At 67.9% G+C, this 20,315-nt stretch overlaps 9 protein-coding genes across 9 annotated transcripts; 6 read left to right on the top strand and 3 right to left on the bottom strand.

Annotated features, from left to right (window-relative positions):
- Positions 1–21: 21 nt before the first annotated feature.
- Positions 22–3,661, top strand: RHOBADRAFT_51986 (uncharacterized protein; the record flags this gene model as incomplete). The annotated part of the gene is made up of 4 exons (XM_018416112.1): positions 22–430; positions 513–2,831; positions 2,933–3,460; positions 3,533–3,661. The coding sequence occupies exons 1-4, from the start codon at positions 38–40 to the stop codon at positions 3,659–3,661; spliced, it is 3,369 nt and encodes a 1,122-aa protein (XP_018273069.1). The 5' UTR covers positions 22–37.
- Positions 3,662–4,100: 439 nt separating this feature from the next.
- On the top strand, positions 4,101–4,999 carry RHOBADRAFT_12842 (uncharacterized protein; the record flags this gene model as incomplete). The annotated part of the gene is made up of 5 exons (XM_018412109.1): positions 4,101–4,341; positions 4,434–4,580; positions 4,670–4,685; positions 4,756–4,824; positions 4,924–4,999. 5 exons carry the CDS (start codon positions 4,101–4,103, stop codon positions 4,997–4,999), a joined length of 549 nt encoding a protein of 182 aa, XP_018273068.1.
- Positions 5,000–7,764: 2,765 nt separating this feature from the next.
- RHOBADRAFT_51983 (uncharacterized protein) lies at positions 7,765–9,690 on the top strand (the record flags this gene model as incomplete). Its single annotated transcript, XM_018416111.1, has 7 exons — positions 7,765–8,020; positions 8,096–8,164; positions 8,247–8,488; positions 8,556–8,672; positions 8,742–8,835; positions 8,899–9,235; positions 9,350–9,690. The coding sequence occupies 7 exons, from the start codon at positions 7,765–7,767 to the stop codon at positions 9,579–9,581; spliced, it is 1,347 nt and encodes a 448-aa protein (XP_018273067.1). The 3' UTR covers positions 9,582–9,690.
- Positions 9,691–10,708: 1,018 nt separating this feature from the next.
- On the top strand, positions 10,709–13,835 carry RHOBADRAFT_24891 (glycoside hydrolase family 16 protein). The gene is made up of 18 exons (XM_018412660.1): positions 10,709–10,918; positions 10,984–11,118; positions 11,182–11,222; positions 11,280–11,307; positions 11,436–11,446; positions 11,522–11,535; positions 11,617–11,725; positions 11,833–11,936; positions 12,009–12,084; positions 12,159–12,352; positions 12,502–12,719; positions 12,812–12,943; positions 13,006–13,031; positions 13,110–13,133; positions 13,231–13,275; positions 13,388–13,437; positions 13,508–13,550; positions 13,626–13,835. The coding sequence occupies exons 1-18, from the start codon at positions 10,763–10,765 to the stop codon at positions 13,699–13,701; spliced, it is 1,482 nt and encodes a 493-aa protein (XP_018273066.1). The 5' UTR covers positions 10,709–10,762; the 3' UTR covers positions 13,702–13,835.
- RHOBADRAFT_51981 (uncharacterized protein) lies at positions 13,826–14,204 on the bottom strand (the record flags this gene model as incomplete). Its single annotated transcript, XM_018416110.1, has 2 exons — positions 13,826–13,913; positions 13,982–14,204. A coding segment is annotated over one exon (182 nt), but the record flags the coding sequence as incomplete, so codon positions are not given.
- A 563-nt stretch (positions 14,205–14,767) lies between these two features.
- RHOBADRAFT_64642 (uncharacterized protein) lies at positions 14,768–15,350 on the top strand. Its single transcript, XM_018418534.1, has 3 exons — positions 14,768–14,821; positions 14,883–14,959; positions 15,021–15,350. Exon 3 carries the CDS (start codon positions 15,112–15,114, stop codon positions 15,304–15,306), a length of 195 nt encoding a protein of 64 aa, XP_018273064.1. The 5' UTR covers positions 14,768–14,821; positions 14,883–14,959; positions 15,021–15,111; the 3' UTR covers positions 15,307–15,350.
- Positions 15,351–15,724: 374 nt separating this feature from the next.
- On the bottom strand, positions 15,725–16,650 carry RHOBADRAFT_42226 (uncharacterized protein; the record flags this gene model as incomplete). Its single annotated transcript, XM_018414028.1, has 5 exons — positions 15,725–15,773; positions 15,846–15,899; positions 15,986–16,165; positions 16,250–16,533; positions 16,603–16,650. The coding sequence occupies 5 exons, from the start codon at positions 16,648–16,650 to the stop codon at positions 15,725–15,727; spliced, it is 615 nt and encodes a 204-aa protein (XP_018273063.1).
- Positions 16,651–17,243: 593 nt separating this feature from the next.
- RHOBADRAFT_31383 (uncharacterized protein) lies at positions 17,244–18,258 on the top strand (the record flags this gene model as incomplete). Its single annotated transcript, XM_018412967.1, has 7 exons — positions 17,244–17,263; positions 17,334–17,410; positions 17,521–17,599; positions 17,705–17,791; positions 17,898–17,964; positions 18,047–18,134; positions 18,230–18,258. 7 exons carry the CDS (start codon positions 17,244–17,246, stop codon positions 18,256–18,258), a joined length of 447 nt encoding a protein of 148 aa, XP_018273062.1.
- A 152-nt stretch (positions 18,259–18,410) lies between these two features.
- Positions 18,411–19,689, bottom strand: RHOBADRAFT_66124 (uncharacterized protein). Its single transcript, XM_018418871.1, has 3 exons — positions 19,603–19,689; positions 18,793–19,530; positions 18,411–18,714 (listed from the first exon to the last, which is right to left on the bottom strand). The coding sequence occupies exons 1-3, from the start codon at positions 19,634–19,636 to the stop codon at positions 18,467–18,469; spliced, it is 1,020 nt and encodes a 339-aa protein (XP_018273061.1). The 5' UTR covers positions 19,637–19,689; the 3' UTR covers positions 18,411–18,466.
- Positions 19,690–20,315: the final 626 nt, after the last annotated feature.

The raw sequence follows: 20,315 nt of genomic DNA, 5'->3' as shown, positions 1-20,315 counted from the left end.
TCGAGTCGAGCCCGCTCGCTTCCCACTCGACGACTCGATGGACGACCTCGTCGACCGCATCCTCGACCAGCGCAGCCGCCTCGAGCTCGCGAGGCTCCTCCTCACCCAGTCGGCCCACGCCCAGCCTCGACCAGTCGCCGCCCTCGTCTTCCTCGTCGACTTCGCCTCGGCGCTCGCCAACGACCCGCCTCCTCCCGCCGGCGCACCCTCGACCTCGCCTCGAGACGCCGCCACGCTCAACGAGACCGCTGTACCGAGCTCAGCAACGGCCAACAGCGCAGGGGACTCGCTCGAGGGCGCGAGCGCGAGCACGTCGAGGCCAGCCGCGGACGAGGCGGCAGGTGCGCCGTCCGTCTCTCGGCGTGGGTCGAGCGCGCAGCGCGACGGGCAGGCCTGGTGGGACGCGTGGAGGGAGTACCTTGGCGAGGTCGTGCGTCGACCCCGCTCCCTCGTCCCCCGTCTGCGCACCGTCGAGGACCCGGCACTGACCCTCGCTCGCGTCGCCCGCACAGTACGCGCGACCGCCGACCAACGACGAGCACCGCGACGCTGCGACGCCGCCAGAGCACCCTTCCCCTCTCTTGCTCCCGCCAGCCACCCTCGTCCACCTGCGCTCGGCCCTCGCACGCCCTACCTTCGACCCCGACACCCGCTCCTGCCTCCTCTCCGGCTGCGCAGGCTCCCTCCTCCGCTTCCTCTCGCCCATCGCAGACCCGACCCACCCACGCCACGACGACGACAACGCCGACGCCGACGTCTGCCCCGCCCTCGACATGCTCATGACCCAAGTCCGCCCGTCGACCTTCCCGGCGCCGCTCCCCTCGTCGACCGTGTCGGCACTCGCCCTCTCGCTCGCGACAACGCGCACCGCACCGCCGAAGCAGCGCACCGAGGCCTCGAGGCGCACGCTCGCGACGCTCCTCGGGCACTACGTCTCGCGCGCCGCGTTCGGCGACATCCTCGAGGCGGACGAGCGCGCGCCCTCGTCCTCGTCGTCGGACCGCGACCTCGTCCTCGGCGTGTTCCCGGACCCGCCACCGAGAGCGGCCGACGCCGCCGACGAGCCGCACAACGACGAGGACGAGGACGACGCCGACACGCGCAGCATCGCTGCCGGGATCCGCGACGCCCACGCGTCGATCGTGCGCAAGGACGACAAGCTGCGCTGGCTCCTCGGCGACAACTTTCAGCCGGGCGCCAAGGCGTCGTCGTCGTCGTCGTCGCTGTCCACGAGGGGCGCGCCGCACCACCTGCACCTCGGCGGCGCCGGCGCCAATGGCAAGGTCAAGGCGGCGCAGCAGGCGCGCGCCCGCGAGCTCTCGGGCGCCTCGACCGCCTCGTCGACGACGTCCGCTGCGCCTGGCGACGCCATCGCCGCCGCCTCGAGCAAGCGGCACCAGCGCCTCACGTCGTCGACGTCGTCCACCGCGCCCCTCCTCCTCCACGACCCAGCCGACCCAACCTCGTCCTCGTCCCCAACCTCGTCCCCCTCACGCCCGTCCTTCTCTCCCAACGGCCGCACCTCGTTCCTCCACCGCCGCGTCCTGTCGGCCGGCAACGAGCGCATCCATGCCCCGCCGCCTGCTGCGCTCCTCTCGACCTCGCTCGAGGACGCCGCCGCCGCCGCCCCAGCGCACGAGCCCCGCCTCGCCGCGTCGCCTGCGCGCCCGTTCGCCGACCTCGCGCCGGCGGTGCCGCACGTGCGCGGCGCGAGCCCCGGCCCAGGTCCAGCGCTCGGCCCACCGTCGCCGACGTCGCCCCGGCGCGTCTCGCTCGACTCGGCGCTCGACGCGCACCGCGGCGGCGGCGGCGGCGGCGGCGGGGTGTTGCTGCACTGTGACAGCCTGAGCGCCGAGCAACGCCGGGCGCTCGTGCGGCGGAGCAAAAAGCTCGAGGGCTTCTTTGGCGCGCCGTTCCAGGAGAGCGCGGCGGCGAGGGTGCTCGTTGACCGGCGGCCGGGTGTGCAGGGAGGAGGAGGAGGGGCCGGCGATGGGCTCGGGCGCGACGAGGTGTCGCCGACGAACGCGTCGTTCACGGTCGAGCGGCCGCTGCCGCTCGGCTCGTCCGCTCCCGCCGCCGCCACGGCTTCGTCCGGCGCCTCGACGAGCACGTCGTCGCGTCGTGCGTCGCTCGCGCCGCCGGGCCCAACGGCGGGCTACGCGTTCGGCTCGCCCACGTCGCGCTCGACCCGCCTCGACGCGCGCCGCCCGTCGGCCCTGTCCCTCTCCGCGTCGTCTCAAGGCTCCCTCACCAACCTCGCGCGCCACCCATCCTCGACCTCGACGACCTCGCCCTCGCTCTCGCCGCGCTCACCGACCAACCCCGGCGGCCGCCCGTCGCTGCACCGCTCGTCGTCGTCGCCCTCGCGCGGCCGCCGCTCGAGCTCGTTCTCGTCCCTCGCCGACACGCGCCACACGTACTTTTCCGAGCGCGTCGCCGCCGACCGCGCGCGCGACGAGCGCGACGAGCGCCGCAGGAAACTCGACAAGGTGCGGCGCGTGCTCGGCGAGCGCGTGCCGCTCGCGCTCGTCGTGCCCGGCGACGACCCGACGGCGACGACGGCGACGGCGGCGGCGGCGGCGGCGGCGGGGGTTGCGCCGGCGATGGGCCGCGACCGGTCTCGTGGCGGCGCGCTGCGCGACCGCATCATGCGCAGGCCGCACGGCGGGGCGGCGGGCTCGTCGACCGGCGCTGGTGGCGGTGGGCACGCGCCTGAGCCGCTCGCGGGCGGCGGCGACGCCGGGTGGCGGTACGTCGAGCCGCAGTGGGTCGAGGGGGCGCAGGGTGCGGGAGAGGAGGGCGGCGAGACGCTCAAGAAGGGGAGGCCGGGTGTCAATGCGCTGCACCGGGCCCGCAAGCTCGAGAATGCGAGTCCGACTCGGCCCTTCCCTCCCCGAGCACAACTGACTCGCCTCTCTCCTCGCGCACGCAGCTCTTTGGCGACCTCCCTCCTCCCGCCCTCTTCCTCTCGCAGGCCTCACCCAGCCCATCCTCCCCCGCCGCCGGCTTCGGCACCTCGCGCCCCTCGTTCCTCGCCACCCGTCAGCGCCGCTCCTACTCGGACCTGTCCGACCTCGTCTCGTCGCCGTTCGCGCCGGGCGCGACAGCCGGCTCGTGGCTCCCGCCGGCGGCCAACAACCCGGCGTCGACGCTGCAGCGCGAGCCGACGAGGAGCAGCACGGTCAACTCGTACCGCGCGAGCATCGCGAGCCTGCAGTACGTCATGGAGCGCGACCCGGGCGCGCTTGACGAGGTCGTCAGGGTGTACTCGGAGGAGGCTGGGAGCAGCGGCAGCAGGAGCGCGGCCGAGGAGGAGGTGGACGAGGAGGAGGAAGACGACGAGGACGGTGAGAATGAGGGAGCGGCGCCGGGCATGAGGCGCTCGGCGAGCACGTCGAGCCACCGTGCCGTGCGGCAGGCGCAGAAGCTGTGCGCGTTTTTCGGCACCACCCGCGGCGAGGTGCGTCTCTCTCTTTCCCTCTCTTCTCGTCCCCCTCGGCCTCGCTCTGACACTCTCGCTCCCGTGCGACAGGTGTGGCGCCTCCTCCTCAACGACATCGAGGCGTCGGTCCTCGACGACGGCTCGCTCGAGGACGACGAGCGCGCAGAGGTCCTCGCCGGCCTCGAGCGCCTGCGCCAGTCGGGCCCGGCTCGCTTCTGAGCGGCTCGCGTCCCCACGTATACCCCCTTTCTTCCCCCTTCCTGTGCCTTCTTTCGTGCCCCTGTCCTTGCCGTCGAGCGTCGCCCCCCCCCTCGCGTCAGATACCCCCTCTCTTCGCGCTCGCCCCCCTCTCTCTCGATTCCCTTCGTTCCGCTCAGTCTCGACCCCCGTCGCAATTGCAAAGACTCGTCGCTTCCTCGTACTCGTCGTCTTCAAGAGACAGGGAGGCTGGTCGACCAGGAAATTGCGATTCGCCCCACTTTGGGCACGCTTGCCGGTGTCGCCGTCGTTCGACTCTCTCTCCCACTTCTCGTCCTCGCCGTGTACGACTTGCTCCTTGCTCTTCGCGCAGACCTTCGCCACCCACGGCCAGACTCGAGCCTGCAACAGCAACCACCCCTCCTCGACTCGCCCTCCTCCCCGCCTCCTCGCGCCGACAATGACCTCGGCCGCCAACCTCAGCTCGAACGCGTACCGCCCGCCCTGGTGGGTGTGGTGGTGGTTCGTCGTGTCGACCATCCTCGTCGCGTGGGACACGGGCTTCGTCCTCATGCGGCCGCGCTCCATGGCAGGGGGCGACCTGCATTGGCTCTGGTCGCCGTACGCGCTGTACGAGAAAGTCGACCTCGTCTACTCGAGGAGCTGGTACGACCGGCGAGACGGCTTCACGAGCGCGCAAGGTGCGTCTCCCTCTCTCCCTCCCTCCCTCTCTCCTGCTCCCGACCTCTCGTTCCGCCCGAGCCACCTCTCTGACCGACACGAGCGTCCGCAGCCATCATGAACATTGTCGAGTCGGTCCTCAACATCGTTTACCTGTGGCTCGCGCGGCGCGAGAGCCCCGAGGCGGTCCTCGTCGGCTTCACGGGCGCGACCATGACGAGCGCCAAGACGATCCTGTACTGGCTGCGCGACTGGGTGCGTCCTCGCTCTCTCTCTCTCTCTCTCTGCCCTACAGCGACAGGCACTGACAGGTGCTCCTGCCCTGCCCTGTCTCGCGCGTGCAGCAAGGCGGCTGGGACGCGACGTGCGTCTCTCTCTCCCTCTCCCTCCCCCTCTCTCTCAGTCGACGAGTCCTGACGACGCGCTCTCTGCAGGGGCCACAACACGCCGTGGGACTTCTGGGTGCTCTTCGCTTTGCCCAACGGAGCTTGGATTGTCGCACCGTGCGTCCTCCTCTCTCTCTCTCTCTCCCCCCTCTCTCTATCTTCGGCCGTGCAGCCTCGAGAACGTCCTCTGACACACGCAGCGTTCCTCGTGCACAGGACGATCCTCAGCGTCGTGTTCTACCGCCAGATCGCTCGCAGCTTGCGCGTCGCGGCCAAGACCAAGACGCTGTAGACCAACACTCGCAGCATTTTCCGCATCCTTTGTAGAGGGCACAGTACTGCTTTGTAAGGCCTTTGCGCCCGTCAGGCCTGGACCCGAGAGAGGCGACGAGTTGCGCGGCCTCGTCGACGTCGACGAGAGACGGTCCTCGAACCTTTGTCGAGCCTCAACAACCGCTCGCCTGTGTGCAAGCTCGCCCAGCCACCGCAGCAGAAGCACCAACACACGCTCCACCTGTCCCTGCGTCCGCGCAAGCTCGCTGCCGACCTCCCTCGCCTCCCCCTCCACCGCCTCCTCCCCACTCGCTCCTCGCCTCGCCACAACCCGCACCACGAGCACGGCCAGCATGGCCCTCATCACCGTCGCCACCGAGGAAGGCGACTCGTTCCCTGTCGACGTCAGCCTCGACATCTCGCTCGAAGACCTGTGCGCGCTCCTCGAGGCCGACGTAAGCTCCCCTGTCGCGCCTTCCCTCGACCCTCGTTGAGCAGCACTGATGCGGCGACACGTCCGCAGAGCAACATCCCGGCGTCCGACCAGCTCATCTTCTTCAACGGCCGCCAGCTCACCGGCCTCAAGGACTCGCTCGAGGTGCGTCCGACCCCACTCGGCTCGCCGACCTCCTCCTCGTCCGTCGATGGTCGACCACACACGCTCACCTAGTCTTCTCCCACCCTGCGTCTACAGTCGTGCGGCGTCAAGGCGGACGACCTGCTGCTCCTGCGCCAGAAGAGCAAGGACCCGAGCACCGAGGCGGTCGCGGGCAGGAATGTCGACGCCGAGGCCGAGACGATGCGCAGGCAGGTGCTCGGCGACCCGAGACTGATGGGAGAGCTGAGGAGGGTGAGCTCCAACCCTTTCTCCGAGCCGGCCCAGGTTGTTCAGCTTACTGACTCGACCTCCCTGCCCCTCGCAGACGAACCCGGAGCTCGCCGACGCGGCGCAGAACGACCCGTCTCGGTTCCGCGACCTCCTGCACCAGCTCGCGTCGATGCAGCAGTCGGCGCGCCTCCAGGCCGACCGCGAGCGCGAGCTCCTCGAGGCCGACCCGTACGACGTCGAGGCGCAGAAGAAGATCGAGGAGGCGATCCGCCAGGAGCGCGTGCTGCAGAACTTTGAGCAGGCCATGGAGGACATGCCCGAGTCGTGCGTCCCTCTGCTCTCTCCCCCATCTCTGAGCGCGGGCACGTCACTGACCTCGTGTGCGCCTCGCAGGTTCGGCCAGGTCCACATGCTGTACGTCGACACGGCCGTCAACGGCGTCCCGGTCAAGGCGTTCGTCGACTCGGGCGCGCAGAGTACCATCATGTCGCCGGCGTGCGCCGAGCGCTGCGGCATCATGCGCCTCCTCGACACGCGCTTTGCGGGCATGGCGCGCGGCGTTGGGACGGGCAAGATCCTCGGCCGCGTCCACAGCGCGCAGCTCAAGATGGGCCCCGACCTGTTCCTCCAGTGCAGCTTCACGATCCTCGACGTGCGTTCACCCCTCTCTCTCTCTCTTTTGGCCCCGCGACGAGCGAGACGGAGCCTGACCCTTATTCCTCCGCAGAGCGACGTCGAGCTCCTGTTCGGCCTCGACATGCTGCGCCGGCATCAATGCTGCATCGACCTGCGCGAGAACGCCCTCATCATCCAGGACCGCAAGATCCCCTTCCTCGCCGAGCACGAGCTGCCCAAGGGCAAGGGCGAGGAGTTCGAGCTCGACGCGTGCGTCCTCCTTCCTCTCGGACCATCTCTCAGAGCCTCTCTCGAGCCGAATTGACGCCTCTCGTTACGGCAACAGCGCCGGCAACCCTGTCGCCGTCGGTACCAAGGCGGCCTCGCTCTCGAACGCTGCCGCCGCCGCCGCCGCCTCGTCCTCGTCTTCCGCCGCCGCCTCTTCCTCATCCACCTCGACCTTCCCCGGCTCCGGCCGCAGCCTCGGCGCGTCGCCCTCGTCGGCAGCGCCCTCGGCCAAGCGCGTCAAGAGCGGCTCGCCGTCACCGGCGGCGGCGGCGCCCGCACCAGCGGCGGCGCCGAGTGCGCCTCAAGCGGCGGCGGGTGTGTCGGAGGAGGCGATCGCGAGCCTCGTCGGCCTCGGGGCGGACCGTGCGACGGCCGTCAGGCTGCTCGAGGCGGCGGGCGGCAACGCAGAGGTGGCGGCGAGCCTCTTGTTCAGCGGGTGAGCGGCTCGTGCGCGCGGCCACGTGGCTGAGGGGCGGGAGGAGCACTTTGTAGCGCGAGGGGCTTGTGCGGGCAACGCGGCGCGGTCCATGACGAGCAGAGAACCCATCTCGGCCTCGCTTGACGCGATGGCTGTCCGGTGTGCGAGAGCAATTGCATAAGTACGTCGCCGCGGACGTCCCGCTCGCTCGTCGTCGGCCAGGCGGGAGTCGAAAGACGCGCTCGGCGCACGCATCGCTCGCAAGGCTTCTCTGATCGAGGAGGTAATTGACGTGCCAGCCTCGCGTGAGGAAGGTGATCAGGCAGCGCTCCGCCGTGGGTTAATGAGCCTGGCCCGTGCACGAACGAGCGACCCTCCTCGTTTGAGAAGGTCAACTCGGTGACGAGGTCAATCCACCGGCGCTCACTTGCACGAAGGACCGCCGAGCGGGGCAAGTGTGCGTCCCCGCAACCGCTGCTTGCAATCGGCGCCGGGATTGTTTGGCCTCGCTCGGACGTCTGCAGCGCCCTCGTCGCCGCTGCGTCGATCTTGCGGCTCGCTTCCCTCGCTTCTCTCGCGCTCTCTCCTGCGCCTCCCTACCGGTTACACCCCTTCTCGCCGCTCCCAGCACGCCATGCCGCACGTCGACCTCCCCGATGGCAGCGCCTCGCTGTACTACGAGCTGCACACGGCGACCGGCCGGCCAGACCTGGCCAAGCCGAGTCTGATCCTCGTCGCGCCGTCGTGGGGCAACGTCCTCCAGCTCAAGGACTATGTCGCCGCGTTCAAGAACGACTACTCGGTGTGCTGCATCGAGCCCCGCAGCCACGGCCGCACTCGCAACACGGTCACGCCGTCGTACGACTACTTCGTCGCGGCCGCCGACCTCGGTGCGTGATCGAGTCTCTCTCTCTCTCGCCTTCTCGAGGGCAGCGAACAAGAGCTGACCGTCCTTGCCTCGACAGCGTTCGCCATGGACGCGCTGCAGCTGCCGCCGTCACACGTCTTTGCCGCCGGCGTTCAAGCCTTCCAGCGTCCGTCCCTCTCTCTCTCGCCTTTCGTACCTCTCCCTTGCGCCCGCAGACGTCGACCTGACCCTGTCGAACGTGCGCACAGCCGCCCTCAAGATGTCGATCATCTTCCCCGACCACGTCCTGTCGCTGTCGCTCGTCGGCCTCTCGTCCGCCTTTGCCCTCCCGCGGCACATCAACGAGTTCCGCGAGGTGGGCGAGGCGTGGGCCGCGCCCGAGGACGAGTCGATCTGGGCAGAGTGCGTTGAGGCGATCGGCCAGTTCGTCCTGACCGAGTGCGAGGGTCGCGAGAAGGTCTGGGACACGGTCCTTCCGCCGCTCGTTCGGGTGCGTCTCGCCTCCTTTCCCTCGTTTCGGGCCCGTCGAGCGTCGCACTGACTCTGCCTCTCTGCAGCACTACAACCCGTACAAGGCGCGCAACGTGTGGATGTCGACGGCGCCCAACCAGACCGTGTCCAAGATCACGCCCGAGCTGCTCGCCGGCATCCGGCAGCCTCTCTTGCTCATCCAGGTGCGCCCCTGTTCCCCTCCCCCTGTCGCCTCGTTCGCCGCACTCACGACGAGGGACGACTCGAAACAGGGCGAGGCCGACATGTGCTACCCGGCCGAGGACGTCGAGGCACTCGCGCAGCACTTTACCGGCTCGAAGGACCTGCGCTTCCGCATCGAACCCGGTCCGTCTCTTCTCTCCGTTAGTCTTCGAGTCTCGTGCGGCTACTGACCCCCGAACGAGACAGGCGCACCACACCTCCTCGCCCTCACGCACGCGCCCGCCGTCATCCCCCGCATGCGCGACTTCCTCGCCGCCCATTCCGCCAACCCTCCCGCCATTATCCCTCTCGACGCTCAACGCGCTCTCGAGCGGGCCGCACGCATCGTCGGCAACCCGGCCGTCGCCGAGCGGGATCCTGCGTCGCCGCTCTCGTTCTGCCTGCTCAAGCCCGACGAGTTTGCGGCCGGCAAGGCCAAGCTCGAGCACGCGTTCGCGCAGGAGCAGGCGTGTAGGCTCGACCTGCCGATGTGCTTCGAGAAGGACGACTGGGAGAAGGGCGCCGACCAGCAGCGCAGGTGGACGTGCGTCCCTCTTCCTCCTTTTCTCTCCCGCCTTCTACCTCGCCTCGGCCCCTGCGACGGCTCTCGCCCGAGCCCCTAGCGGACCCAGACTCACGAGCTTCTCCCTGCGCGCAGGTGGACGGGCCGGGTCGAGTACGCGCGGCGGCACGAGGCGGCACGACCCATCTCGACGACCTCGTTCGGGAGCGGCATCGCCGTCGAGGTGCAGCAGTCCGAGGTGACGGATGGCCCGAGCAGCCCCATAACGAGTGCGACGGCGTCGATGAAGGCGACGGCGCTCAACGGCGGCGACGACGACGACGACGAGGGCGTCCCTCCCCCTCTCCCGAGCAAGATTCGAGTTTGAGTTTCTCTCCCTCTGCAGCCACCTTCTCCTCCGGGTGCCACCCTCTTGTTGTACTCTCGCACGCAACCTTTGTCACGAACCTGCAACTACTCAGTCACCTCCTCGTGCCGCAAGAGCGAGAGCACGAGCATTCGAAAGTCGACGCCTGCGAGCGACTACGTTCGAGGACCGTGCACCTCGCTCGCTTCCTCCTCGGCGCCGCTCTCGTTTGCAGTTGACCGATTGATCGGCGAGGGGGCCTCGCTGGCGCGCCACTTTGCTGCTTGCCCTCGGGCCAGAGAGGCTCGAGTCTTGATTCCTCGGGAGCTTGGCTTGGCACGCTCGACGATCCGCCTCGTCGGCTCACCTTCTCAGCTCGCCTCTCTCCACCTGCTGCCGCGGCGCACGCTTGCTACTCGCTCAGCGCCCTCAACTACAGCTCGTCGACCTCGCCCACACGCGCTCCAGCCCTCGCGTTTCGCCCCCACCGCGAGTCGAACCGCTCCCCTCCCGACGACCCCGCTCTCGATGTCGTTCGACGCGCAAGGCTCGGCACGCCCCGACTCGTCCCAAGGCGTTCGCGGCGAGTCGTCGCTGCGGTCAGACAGCAGGTCGAGCCACCTCGACGAGGCGTCCTTTGGTCCGTCCCCCCTCTCTCTCTCTCTCGACCGTGCGCTCGCTCAACTCGAAGCGCGACCGTGTGCTGACCCGAGGTTCGGCCGCGTTCTTTCGACTCGCAGGCGTCCTGAACGGCACTGTCGGTGGTACGTGGACCTTTCTCCCCAGCCTTGAGCGCCGAGCGCGACGAGCGGGAACCTCGAGACGTGACCTCGAGGGCCGTTCGTGCGGGTTCCAGCCGCTCGACAGGGCAGCACTGACGTCCTCTCGCACCCACAGGCCTCTACAGCCCGTTTCCTGAAGCCTTCGCGCCTCGACGCACGTCCGCGGTCCTCGGCGGGCGGCGGTCCAGCTCGTGTTTGCTCGACCCGCCGTCCCTCCCCTACTCGTCCTCGTCCTTCCCCATCCCCGACTCTCCCTCGTCGACCTCGTCCAACTTTGAGCTCAACCCGAGCGGCACGTCGCAGTCGATCCCGCGCCTCGAGGGTCGGTCGGGCAGCACGACGCCGGGTGCGTCGTCGTGGACGTCGTGGGAGAAAGAGCCGGACGACTTTCTTCACGAGGTGGATCCCGAGCTCGAGCGCATGATGGACAAGCAGATGCGCTCGAGGTTCAGCTGGTTCGCGCTCCTCAACACGGCGTCGCTCTGCATCGTCGTCATCGTCATCGTCGGCCTGTTCGCAGGGTGGCCCGTCTACCGGTGCGTCCCTTTCCTCCCCACCTCGTCTCTCTTTGGCCTCGTCCTAACCTCGAGCGCTCGGACAGGTTCGCGATCGACGGCAGCTGGAACCGGGCCGCCATGGAGACGCTCACCAACTCGACGGGCCAGGTGCCCAAGATCCCGGGCCTGCCGACCCTCATCGACGACGCCACGCCGACGGAAGCGTACGCGCGCACCGGTCTCGACGGCGAGGAGTACAAGTTGGTCTTCTCGGACGAGGTGCGTCCCCTCTCGCTCCCCTTGCGCGTCGTGGCACGACTGACTCAGGTCGTCGTTCCGCAGTTCAACCAGGACGGGCGCACTTTCTGGCCTGGCGACGACCCGTGCGTCCCTCTCGCCTCTCGACCGCCGCTGAGGACATACTGACGAGCCTCCTGCAGGTACTGGGAGGCGGTCGACCTTCACTACGTGCGCTTCGTGGCCCCTCGTCGTTCGACTCTCAACGTCCGACTCGTTCTGACCTTCTTCCCTCCCTCACTCTCTCTCTCAATCGTTCCCCTCGGCCTCTGGATGTACTTGAATCTCGACTCTCGCAGTGGGGCACTCGGTCAGTCTCGCTCTCGCCATCCTCCCCTCCCCTCGACGCGCCGAGCCCGAACTGACCCTCTTTCTCGCCATGCAGCGATCTCGAATGGTGTACGCTCGGCCTTTTCCTCGTCTATTCGGCTGCAGGGAGGTCCGTGTCGCGACGAGACTGACCCTCGTCCCGTCCTGCAGACGACCCGGACGCCGTCTCGACCAAGGACGGCAACCTCGTCATTGAGCTCACGCAGGAGCCGTGGAACGGCCTCAACTTCCGCTCGGGCATGCTGCAGTCGTGGAACAAGTTCTGGCGCGTCCCCTTCTCTCTCTCTGTCTCTCGCGCTCGACGAAGCCGCCGAGCAGGAGGGTCCGTGCGCGCACGAGCTGACCTTCCCAACTCGCGCCAAACAGCTTCACCGGCGGCTACATGGAGGTTCGCCTGTCTTTGCCCGGCGAGCCCGATACGCAGGGCCTGTGGCCCGGTGTCTGGACGCTCGGCAACCTCGGTCGCGCCGGTACGCTGCCCTTTCCCTCGCACCCTTTCTCGTCCTCTCGACGACCCTTTCCTGACTTCCCTACCGGCGCAGGCTATGGCGGCACGACTCAGGGCGTCTGGCCCTACACGTACGATGCGTGCGACGTCGGTACCTTGCCCAACCAGACGTGCGTCGACCTCGTCTCTCGCGCCTCGCCCATCTTCCTCGACGTGCCCTGACGCCCTTTCCTCCTTGGCGCAGCTGGCCCAACGGCACCGACCCTGTCGCCGCCAAGACGTCGGGCTCTCGCGACTACGGCGGCGAGCTGTCCTGGCTCGACGGGCAGCGCTTCTCGGCGTGCACGTGCGAGGAGGACCGCGACGAGCACCCTGGGCCTCGTCCGAGCGTCGGCAGGGGTGCGCCGGAGAGTGCGTGCCCTTTCTCTTTCACTCCTTGTCCCTGACTCGTATACTGACCCTCGTGCGCGCCGTTCCCTCGCAGTCGACGCTCTCGAGGGCTCAATTTGGCGCAGTGCGTCCCTTTCCTCCTCCTCGTCCTCTCGTTCCTCAGCACCTCTCGACCTGACACTCCCCGCGACCTGCAGCTGGCGACCGTGGCTCGGCGTCTCAGTCGGTCCAGATCGCACCGTTCACGGCGGGCCACCTTTGGAAGAACTTTACGCCGCACATCGAGCTCAACCCGGACTGGACGATCCGCGAGAACCAGTGGCACGGCGCCATCCTGCAGGAGAGCTTGTCGCACGAGGTCATGACCGACAACACGTCGTTCTCGGGTCGAGGGTACACCTCGTACGGGTTCGAGGTGCGTCCGCTTCTCTCCTTTCCTCCTTCCTCCCCCTCGAGCCGGTCGCTCGGGTGCGCTCTCGTTCGACGCTCACCCTCGTTCGCTCGCAGTACGACCCAGGCGCAGACGGCGAGATCCGGTGGGCCATCAACGGCACGAGCACGTGGACGATGCGCGCGTCGGCGATCGGGCCTGACGAGGCGGCTCAGATTGAGCAGCGCCTCGTCTCTGAGGAGCCCATGGTGCGTCTCTCACTCTCTTAAGTCCTCCCCGACGAGCCGTACTGACGACCTTGGACCCGCAGAGCATCGTCCTCAACCTCGCCATCAGGTCCGAGCGGTTCTCTCTCTCAACCTCGTTCGCCTTTCGCGCACTGACCCTTTCTCTCTTTTCCCCCTCGTCTCGCAGCTACGCCTTCCAGGAGCCACAATGGTGCGTCCTTCAGTCCGCCAGACCGAGAGAGTGTGGCCCTGACCCTCTGTCTCCCCTCCCCTCCCATCTTCCTCCTCTCGCGCTTGCTCGTCCGCAGGGGAAAGCTCACGTTCCCGGGCAGCCTCCTCATCGACTACGTCCGGTGCGTCCCACCTCCCTCTTTCCCATCGAGTCGAGCAGCGTCGGCCGCCTCGGTCGCGACGAGGCTCGAGCGCACCTTTTCAGGCAACTGACGCTCGTTCCTTCCCTCGCAGCGTCTACCAGAAGGGCGACGCGCAGGTCGGCTGCGACCCCAAGTCTCATCGTGAGCCCGTTCTCTCTCGAGTCGCAGAAGCTCGAGCGCGCCCTGACTTGAGTCTCGTCCTCCCCCGCAGCGACGAGCAAGTACATCGACGACCACATGGCCATGTACCTCAAGTCCGTCGCTCTCTCTTCCCTCTCTCTCTTGAGCGCCCTCAAGGACCTCTCTCTGACGCTCGCGCCTCACCGCAGCCCCAACATCTCGAGCTTCGCCGACTCGGGGTACCGCAAGCCGCGCAACCGCCTGTCGGCCGAGGGCTGCAACTGAGCATCCCTCTGTTTCATCATGTGCATCTCCCCCTTCATCACAGACCCTGCGCTGCCCTCTCTCTGTCCCTCTCTCTCTCTGTCTCCTCCCTTCTCTGCGTGTTGTCGAGACTGCATCAAGGCTCTTGTTCATGGAGCGCGTGCGTCGTTGCAGGGCGAGAGATATAGAGAGAGGAAACGGTACTGTGGCAACAAGGGAAGAAAGTGGAACAACTGCGGCGACGAGGAGAGTCAGATCGTCGTTGGCGCACACGAGAGAGGGAGCGAGAGCGAGGACGGACCAAGGACGCCCGGACCCGCACCTCGCGCTCACCCCGCACCCTCATCGCCGCCCACCATGCCGCCCCTCGTCCTGCTCCTTCTCGAGCTCCTTCTTGGTGCGCTCGATGAACTTGCGCAGCTCGTCGTTCTGCACCTTGACGGGTTCGCTCGCTCGAGGCCGGTGCGAGTCGGCCGTCGCGCCCGACTTGAGGTGGGCTGGTGGGTGCTGCGCGTCGTGCTCTTCTGCTCGTGCGAGGGGGGAGTCAGCTACGGGGCTGTGAGGGACGAGAGGGGGAGCGATGGGCACGGCGGCGGCGGGGTCGGGGAGGAGGAGGGAGAGGAAGAGGGGACGCACCGACTGCTCGCGCCAGGGTGTCGTACGCGCTCTGCTGCAGCTTGGAGACGCCACCGTGTATCGCGCCGACGCCCTTGTGGAATGTGGGCGACTCAAGAAGCTGGAGGATGGAGTCAGCGAGGGGGGAAGGACAGGTGGAGAGGGGCAGAGGGAGAGCGGGACGCACTTTCTTGGTCAAGAAGGCCACAAGCTGCGCCTTTACGAGCGGTCCTAGCATGGTTCGAGCGAGGTGGCGAGGTGCCGAGCCGTGAGCGAGATGAAGATGGCTGCAGCCCCGACCAAGGGCGACAAATCGGCACCAGAGCTAGGTGGCGTGAGCGGGATCGCAGCTGAAATCTACTCGTACGCTGCTACAGCCGGGCAAGGACTACGTATCCCGAGAGTGAGGCTGGCTCGTCGTCGTCGTCGTCGTCCACCGCAGCTCTCCCCGCTCGTCCTCGCTCTCCGACATCGACAATCGACGCGCCGGTCGCGTCTGTAGTCGCTCAGGAACCCCCAAAAGCTGGTGAGCACGCGACCATCGTCCCTCAGAGTCTGGTCGCCGCTCACCACCCTCCTCCCCGCAGCGCTCATCAAACCGTCCGTCCCTCGATTCGACTCGCAACACGCTCGACAAGCCGTACAGGCGACCCAGATCTATCAGGTGCGTCCTTTTCACTGATCCAGAGCGCGCCGAAGCTGACTGGATCTCGGCCCGACCGCAGCTCGTGCCGCCTCGTTCACCCTCGTCCTCCCCGACCTGTCGCCCCCTCCTTCCTTGCCAAACTCGCTGCTGGACCAGCTCCCTCACTCGCCATGACCCGCGCCCGCCTCACCGCCCCATCGCCCCTCAAGCTCGTCCCCGTCGGCAACGGCGTCAAGCCCCCTCGGTTCCCCACCTTCACCCTTCCCTCGCCGCCCAAACCCTCGTTCACGACGGTGCGCTCGCGCCACCTCAGCGGCGGAAGCGGCGTCGTCATCGGCGAGCTGCCCAAGCTCGGCCAGTCGTAGATGGCCGGGCGAGTCGCGCAATGGACGTTCAGCTGGAGCAGGTCGGCGACGCGCTCGAGAGGTTGAGGCGGGCGCGAGAGGAAAGCGCTCTTTCGCTGCTGGTTTGACGAGGAGGTGCACCGCGGCAGAGAGGGAACGACGAGCTCGCAAAGGGGTCTCCCCACCTCTCGGCCACCTTCGTCCTGTCCAGGAGAGGAGGTCGAGGACGCTCGGACCTTCGTGCGGTGGCTTGTCTCTCTAGCTCTCGCTTCTCGTGCGCACGGGCTCGAAGATAGTGCAACGAGCGAGAATGTCTATTGCGAGTAGAGCAGTAAGGAGGGGGGGAGAGTCTACGTCTGCAAAGAGGCTGGAGAGAAAGACGACCGAGCCGGCGCTCCTGCGGCGCGATCGACGGTCGACCGACCCTCGTCGAGGGCGCTCAGACGGACAGAGCGACGGCAGCGATGGTGAGGGCGGCGCCGAGAGCCCTGCGTATTGGGTACGAGTGTGAGTGCGAGATCTGGAGAGGGAGAGACCGGCGCCGAAAGGGGAGGACGTACGAGCCGCGAATGATGAGCGAGCCCGCGGCGCTGTTAGAGTCGCCGGACGACGAGCTGCGAGGCGCGAGGCGGCGAGAGAGTCAGGGGCAGGATCTCGAGAGAGAGACGAACGAGGTTGAGCAGGAAGGAATGCGACTCACGGAGCAGCGGCGCCCGAGGTCGTTGCCGAGCCGCTCAGGGCCGACGAGACAGCCGACATGGCCTTGGAGGCGCCCGAGGCGGCGGCCGATGTGGCGGCGGCACCGACGGCGGCGGCGGAGCTGGTGGCCGACGAGGCGGCCTTGGTCGACGACGAGCCGGACGAGCCCGACGACGAGAGGCTGCGCATGGTGCGAGATCCAGCTCAGCCTACATCGTCTTGATAACGAGAAGAGTGCAGGCAAGATGGCGAGCGCATGACGCACCAGTCGTCCGAGCCGCCCGAGACGGTGACCGACGCCGACGAGACGGTGGCGCCGTTGCTGTCCGTGATCCAGAGCGTCACGTCGGTCCCCTCAGCGACATTGACCGGCTTCCAGCTGACGCTGCCCGACGCATCGGCGACCTCGCCGCCGGACCACAGCTGCTGGGTCTGGTCGCCCGAGGGGCGAGCGACGACGGTGCACGGCGGTGCGGCGCACTGGTAGGTGAGGGCGGCGGCGGTGCACTGGAACAGCGAGGGCGTGTTGATGAGGTTCTGGGCGAGCGCCTGTGGGAGGAAAGGGGGCCGGTCAGCTCGGTGCTCGTCGATGCAGAGATGGCGAGAGGTGGGACGCACAGTGCTGGCGAGGGCGAGGGCGGCGGCGAGGGTAGAGAGGCGGGCCATGGCGAGTCGGTGGCGAGTTTGACGGGACTAGGGTGAGTGAGGAGAGCGAGAGAGAAGAGCGAGGGCGAGCCGGGGCCGCAACGCCGAGACGAAGGGGGAGCCAGCGTCCGGACGAGGCGCGAGCACTGACGAGCACAGGAGAGCGGGTTCCAGATTATCCCCGGGCCTCTCGCTCTCTACTCGACAGTGCGCCTGAGCGACGCAGACCAGCAGAAACAGCCGGGCTCGTGGCGTTTGCCGGCAAAGTAGATGAGGGCGAGGAGCGTGGGCGAACTCGACGAGGACAGCAGAGCGAGCCGAGCAGAGAGCAGCGCTGGCCTTTAAAGAGCAGTAGAAGGTGGACTAGCCTGCCGGAGCGGGTCCAGGGCAAGGCGAAGTGAGCAGCATCGAGTCGAACCGCGAGGAGGAGAGCGATGAGAGGTCGACTTCCCACACCACCGCGACTCGCTCCAGAGAGCTCCTAAGCCTCTTTGTCCCACCACTCGGCCCACTTGACACGCCCACACCAAGTCGCAGCGCCCCCCGAGCCACCCTCGCCGCCGCGCGTCCTCATCTCCCTCCCCGACCTCCCCACCCTCGTCGTCTCGCCCGCCATGCCCAAGATCAAGACCAAGTGCGCCACCGGTTCACTCTCCATATGCGCCAGAGTGTGCCTCTGACCCGTCCCCCTCCCTGTTGCGCAGCCGCACCAAGCCGCCTCCCGAAGGCTTCGACGAGATCGAGGACATTCTCGAGGAATACAACCGCAAGATGCGCGACGGTCCGTCTCCCGCTTCTCTCCCTGTGCTCTCTGCCGCGCCGCCGAGGTGCACAGGCGGCCTGCCGAGCCGAGGCAGCGATGCTGACCTCGCCCTCCCCTTTCTCTCGCAGCCGAGGCCGAGACGCACGAGGGCAAGCGCAAGACCGAGAGCCTGTGGCCCATCATGCGCATCACGCACACCCGCAGCCGGTGCGTCAGCCTGCGCCTCGCCTCTATCGAGAGACCCTCGCCCTGCCGTGGCCTCTCGCTTGCTTGAACGACGTCGTCTGACCCACCCTCGTTCTCACCGCGCAGCTACATCTACGACCTGTACTACAAGCGCGAAGCGATATCCAAGGAGCTGTACGACTGGCTCATCAAGCAGGAGTACGCCGACGCCAAGTGAGTCGGCTCCTTCCTCCACTCGCCGCTCGAGCGCTCCGTCCTCGACGGCGTGCCCCAAGCGGCTCGAAGTAGGGAAGATCGCTGACCCTCCTCTCGCGCGCAGCCTGATCGCCAAGTGGAAGAAGTCGGGGTACGAAAAGCTGTGCTGCGCACGGTGCATCCAGTCGAGGGTGCGTCCCCTCTCTCCTCCTCCTCTCCTACCTCGTGCCGGACCTCCACCCTGACCTCCTCGACACCCCGACATCGGCGCAGGACATGAACTACGCCGGCTCGACGTGCATCTGCCGAGTGCCGAAAGCGCAGCTCAAGGAGGGCGTCATCGTCGAGTGCACACACTGCGGTGCGTCGCGCGCGCTCTCTCTCTCTGTCCAGCTCAGGCATGGCGCGGTCCTGCGTCGAGCTCGTACTGATGAACAGGAAGTACGTCTCGCACAGGTTGCCGAGGGTGCGCATCGACGGACTGAGCGGGCCGTAGTCGAGCTTCACGAGGAGGCTCTCTTTGTACAACCCAGCATGACTCTCTCTCGCACAGGCTTGAGAGCGACGACTCGACGAGAGACGAGAAAGGCAAGCTCTCAGGAAAGCTTCTCTCGACCGCTCCTGCTCGCGCCGAGAAAGAGAGAGAGAGACGTGCTTGTTGCTCATCGTTCCACCGCCCTCGCGCAACGCGCTCTACGCCCCACGGATCATGGTCCTCAGCTCCTGCTTGCTCACGACGACCTCGCCCTCGACGGCCCTCGGCTCGACCCCAATCTGCTCGAGGCACTCCTCGTACCGGGCGACGCTGACGGCGCGCAGGTACTTGAGGACTTTGGCGCGGCGCGCGACGAGGAGGCGCAGCGCCTGGCGGTTCTGGACGTCGCGAGGGGACGAGACGAGGTGCGACGAGAGGGACCGGATGCGCATCGTGAGGATGGCGGCTGCGCGCGATTGAGCGAGGGGGTCAGGAGGGTTCGCGAGGAGGAGGAGGGAGAGGGAGAGAGAGGGGCAGGACGCACCCTGGACCTCGGGGGACGCCGTGTCGCCCGGGGTGCGGCCAAAGGTGGCTGCGATCCTGCGCGTGTTTTCGACCTCGATCCCCTTCGAGTCGGCGTTGCGCAGGTCGACGATGCGCATGAGGGCGTCGCGCTTGCGCTCCTCGGCGTCGGTCGCGCGCTCAAACCGCTCGAGGACGACGGCGTCGACGCTCGATGGCGCGCCGCCCTCGCCGTCGCCGAGCGTGGCGCGCAGGGCCGAGGTTGCCGGGAGGACCGACGACAGCTGCTCGGCCGTGGCGGCGTCGAGGCCAAAGTTGAACAGCTTGGGCGTGTAGCGCGTCGGGGTGCCGTCGCCCGAGCTGCTGCCGCCGCTGCTGCTCTGGCCCTGCTCGTTGACGACAGCCGACGAGGAAGAAGAGGGGGACGACGAGTTGCCGTCGACCTGGACGACGTCGCCCCACACGTCGTCGCGGCGGAGGAGGATGCGGTTCAGGAGCGACTTGTTCCACAGGTCGTCGTTGCCCTTGCGGTAGCCATGTACGGGGTCGGGGCGGGCCTGGTCGTTGTGTCGCACGAGCTGGACCTTCTTCTCGAGGTTGGCCTTGCGGACGAGGCGCGTCTTGCGGCGGGCTTTGGATTCCTCGGCGGGTGCGGACGACGAGAAGGGGCGGGCGTGCGAGGGTTGGCTGGACGGTGCCGGTGCTGGCGAGGTGAGGGTGGCCGTCGCGCGAGAAGTCGAGGCGATGGCGCCGAGCGGAGCTGTTGCAGCGAGGGGGGCGACGGTGAGCTTGCGGGGCGTCTTGGAGAGGCTCGGGAGAGTGTCAGGCTCACCTCTTGCGGACTGGACTGCAGCACGGGACAGCATGGCTTGCGAGCGAGGCGGGAGGAGCTCGTTGTCGTCGTCGCGCCCAAGTCCCGCCTCCTCCTCCTCCTCCCTCCCTCTCCTCTACCTCTCCAGGCTCAGCAGCAGCTGCTGCATGGCCGCTGCTTGCTCTGTACTCTGCTCCCAAGACGTCAGACTCGCTGCTCCTGCGCACCAGCGCTGTCGAGCTGGTTGCTCGCCTCGAACGGCGAGGCCCGCCTCCTCGCCCACCCGCCTCCCTCGCCATCTCGTCCAACTCGACCCGCATTCCCAACCCAGTCCAGCTTAGCGGCCCCCCGTCAGCACTCGCCAGGCCGGCCGCGATCAATCGCACCTTGGCCTTGTCGCTCGAGCGGGCAACTCGGCGGCGCACCGTGGCTCCAGGCAGCATCCTCTTTCGCCCAGTGGCTTCGCGCTCAAGCTGCGCGCCCAGCTTTCGCCTGCCGCTTCGAGCTCGTCGCCCGCCCGCGCGTTCTCGCTGCGCGTTCCCAGCCTGGGGCGCCGACTCGTCGAGCGCTCGGCTCGCGTGGACCCGCCTTCGGCGCCTTCGCTTTCCCGACTTGGGTCCGACCCGGGTCAGACTCGGCGTGGGTCAGTCAATCTTGGGTCGAGGGAACCCACCCCCGATTCTGCTTCCGAAGCAAGCGAGCCCGCACGGCCTCCGCTCGCCCCCCCTCGTTTC

This window comes from Rhodotorula graminis (genome assembly GCF_001329695.1).
Source record: "Rhodotorula graminis WP1 unplaced genomic scaffold RHOBAscaffold_3, whole genome shotgun sequence".
Taxonomy (NCBI): Eukaryota; Fungi; Basidiomycota; class Microbotryomycetes; order Sporidiobolales; family Sporidiobolaceae; genus Rhodotorula; species Rhodotorula graminis.
This window is presented reverse-complemented; position numbering and strand designations above follow the sequence as displayed.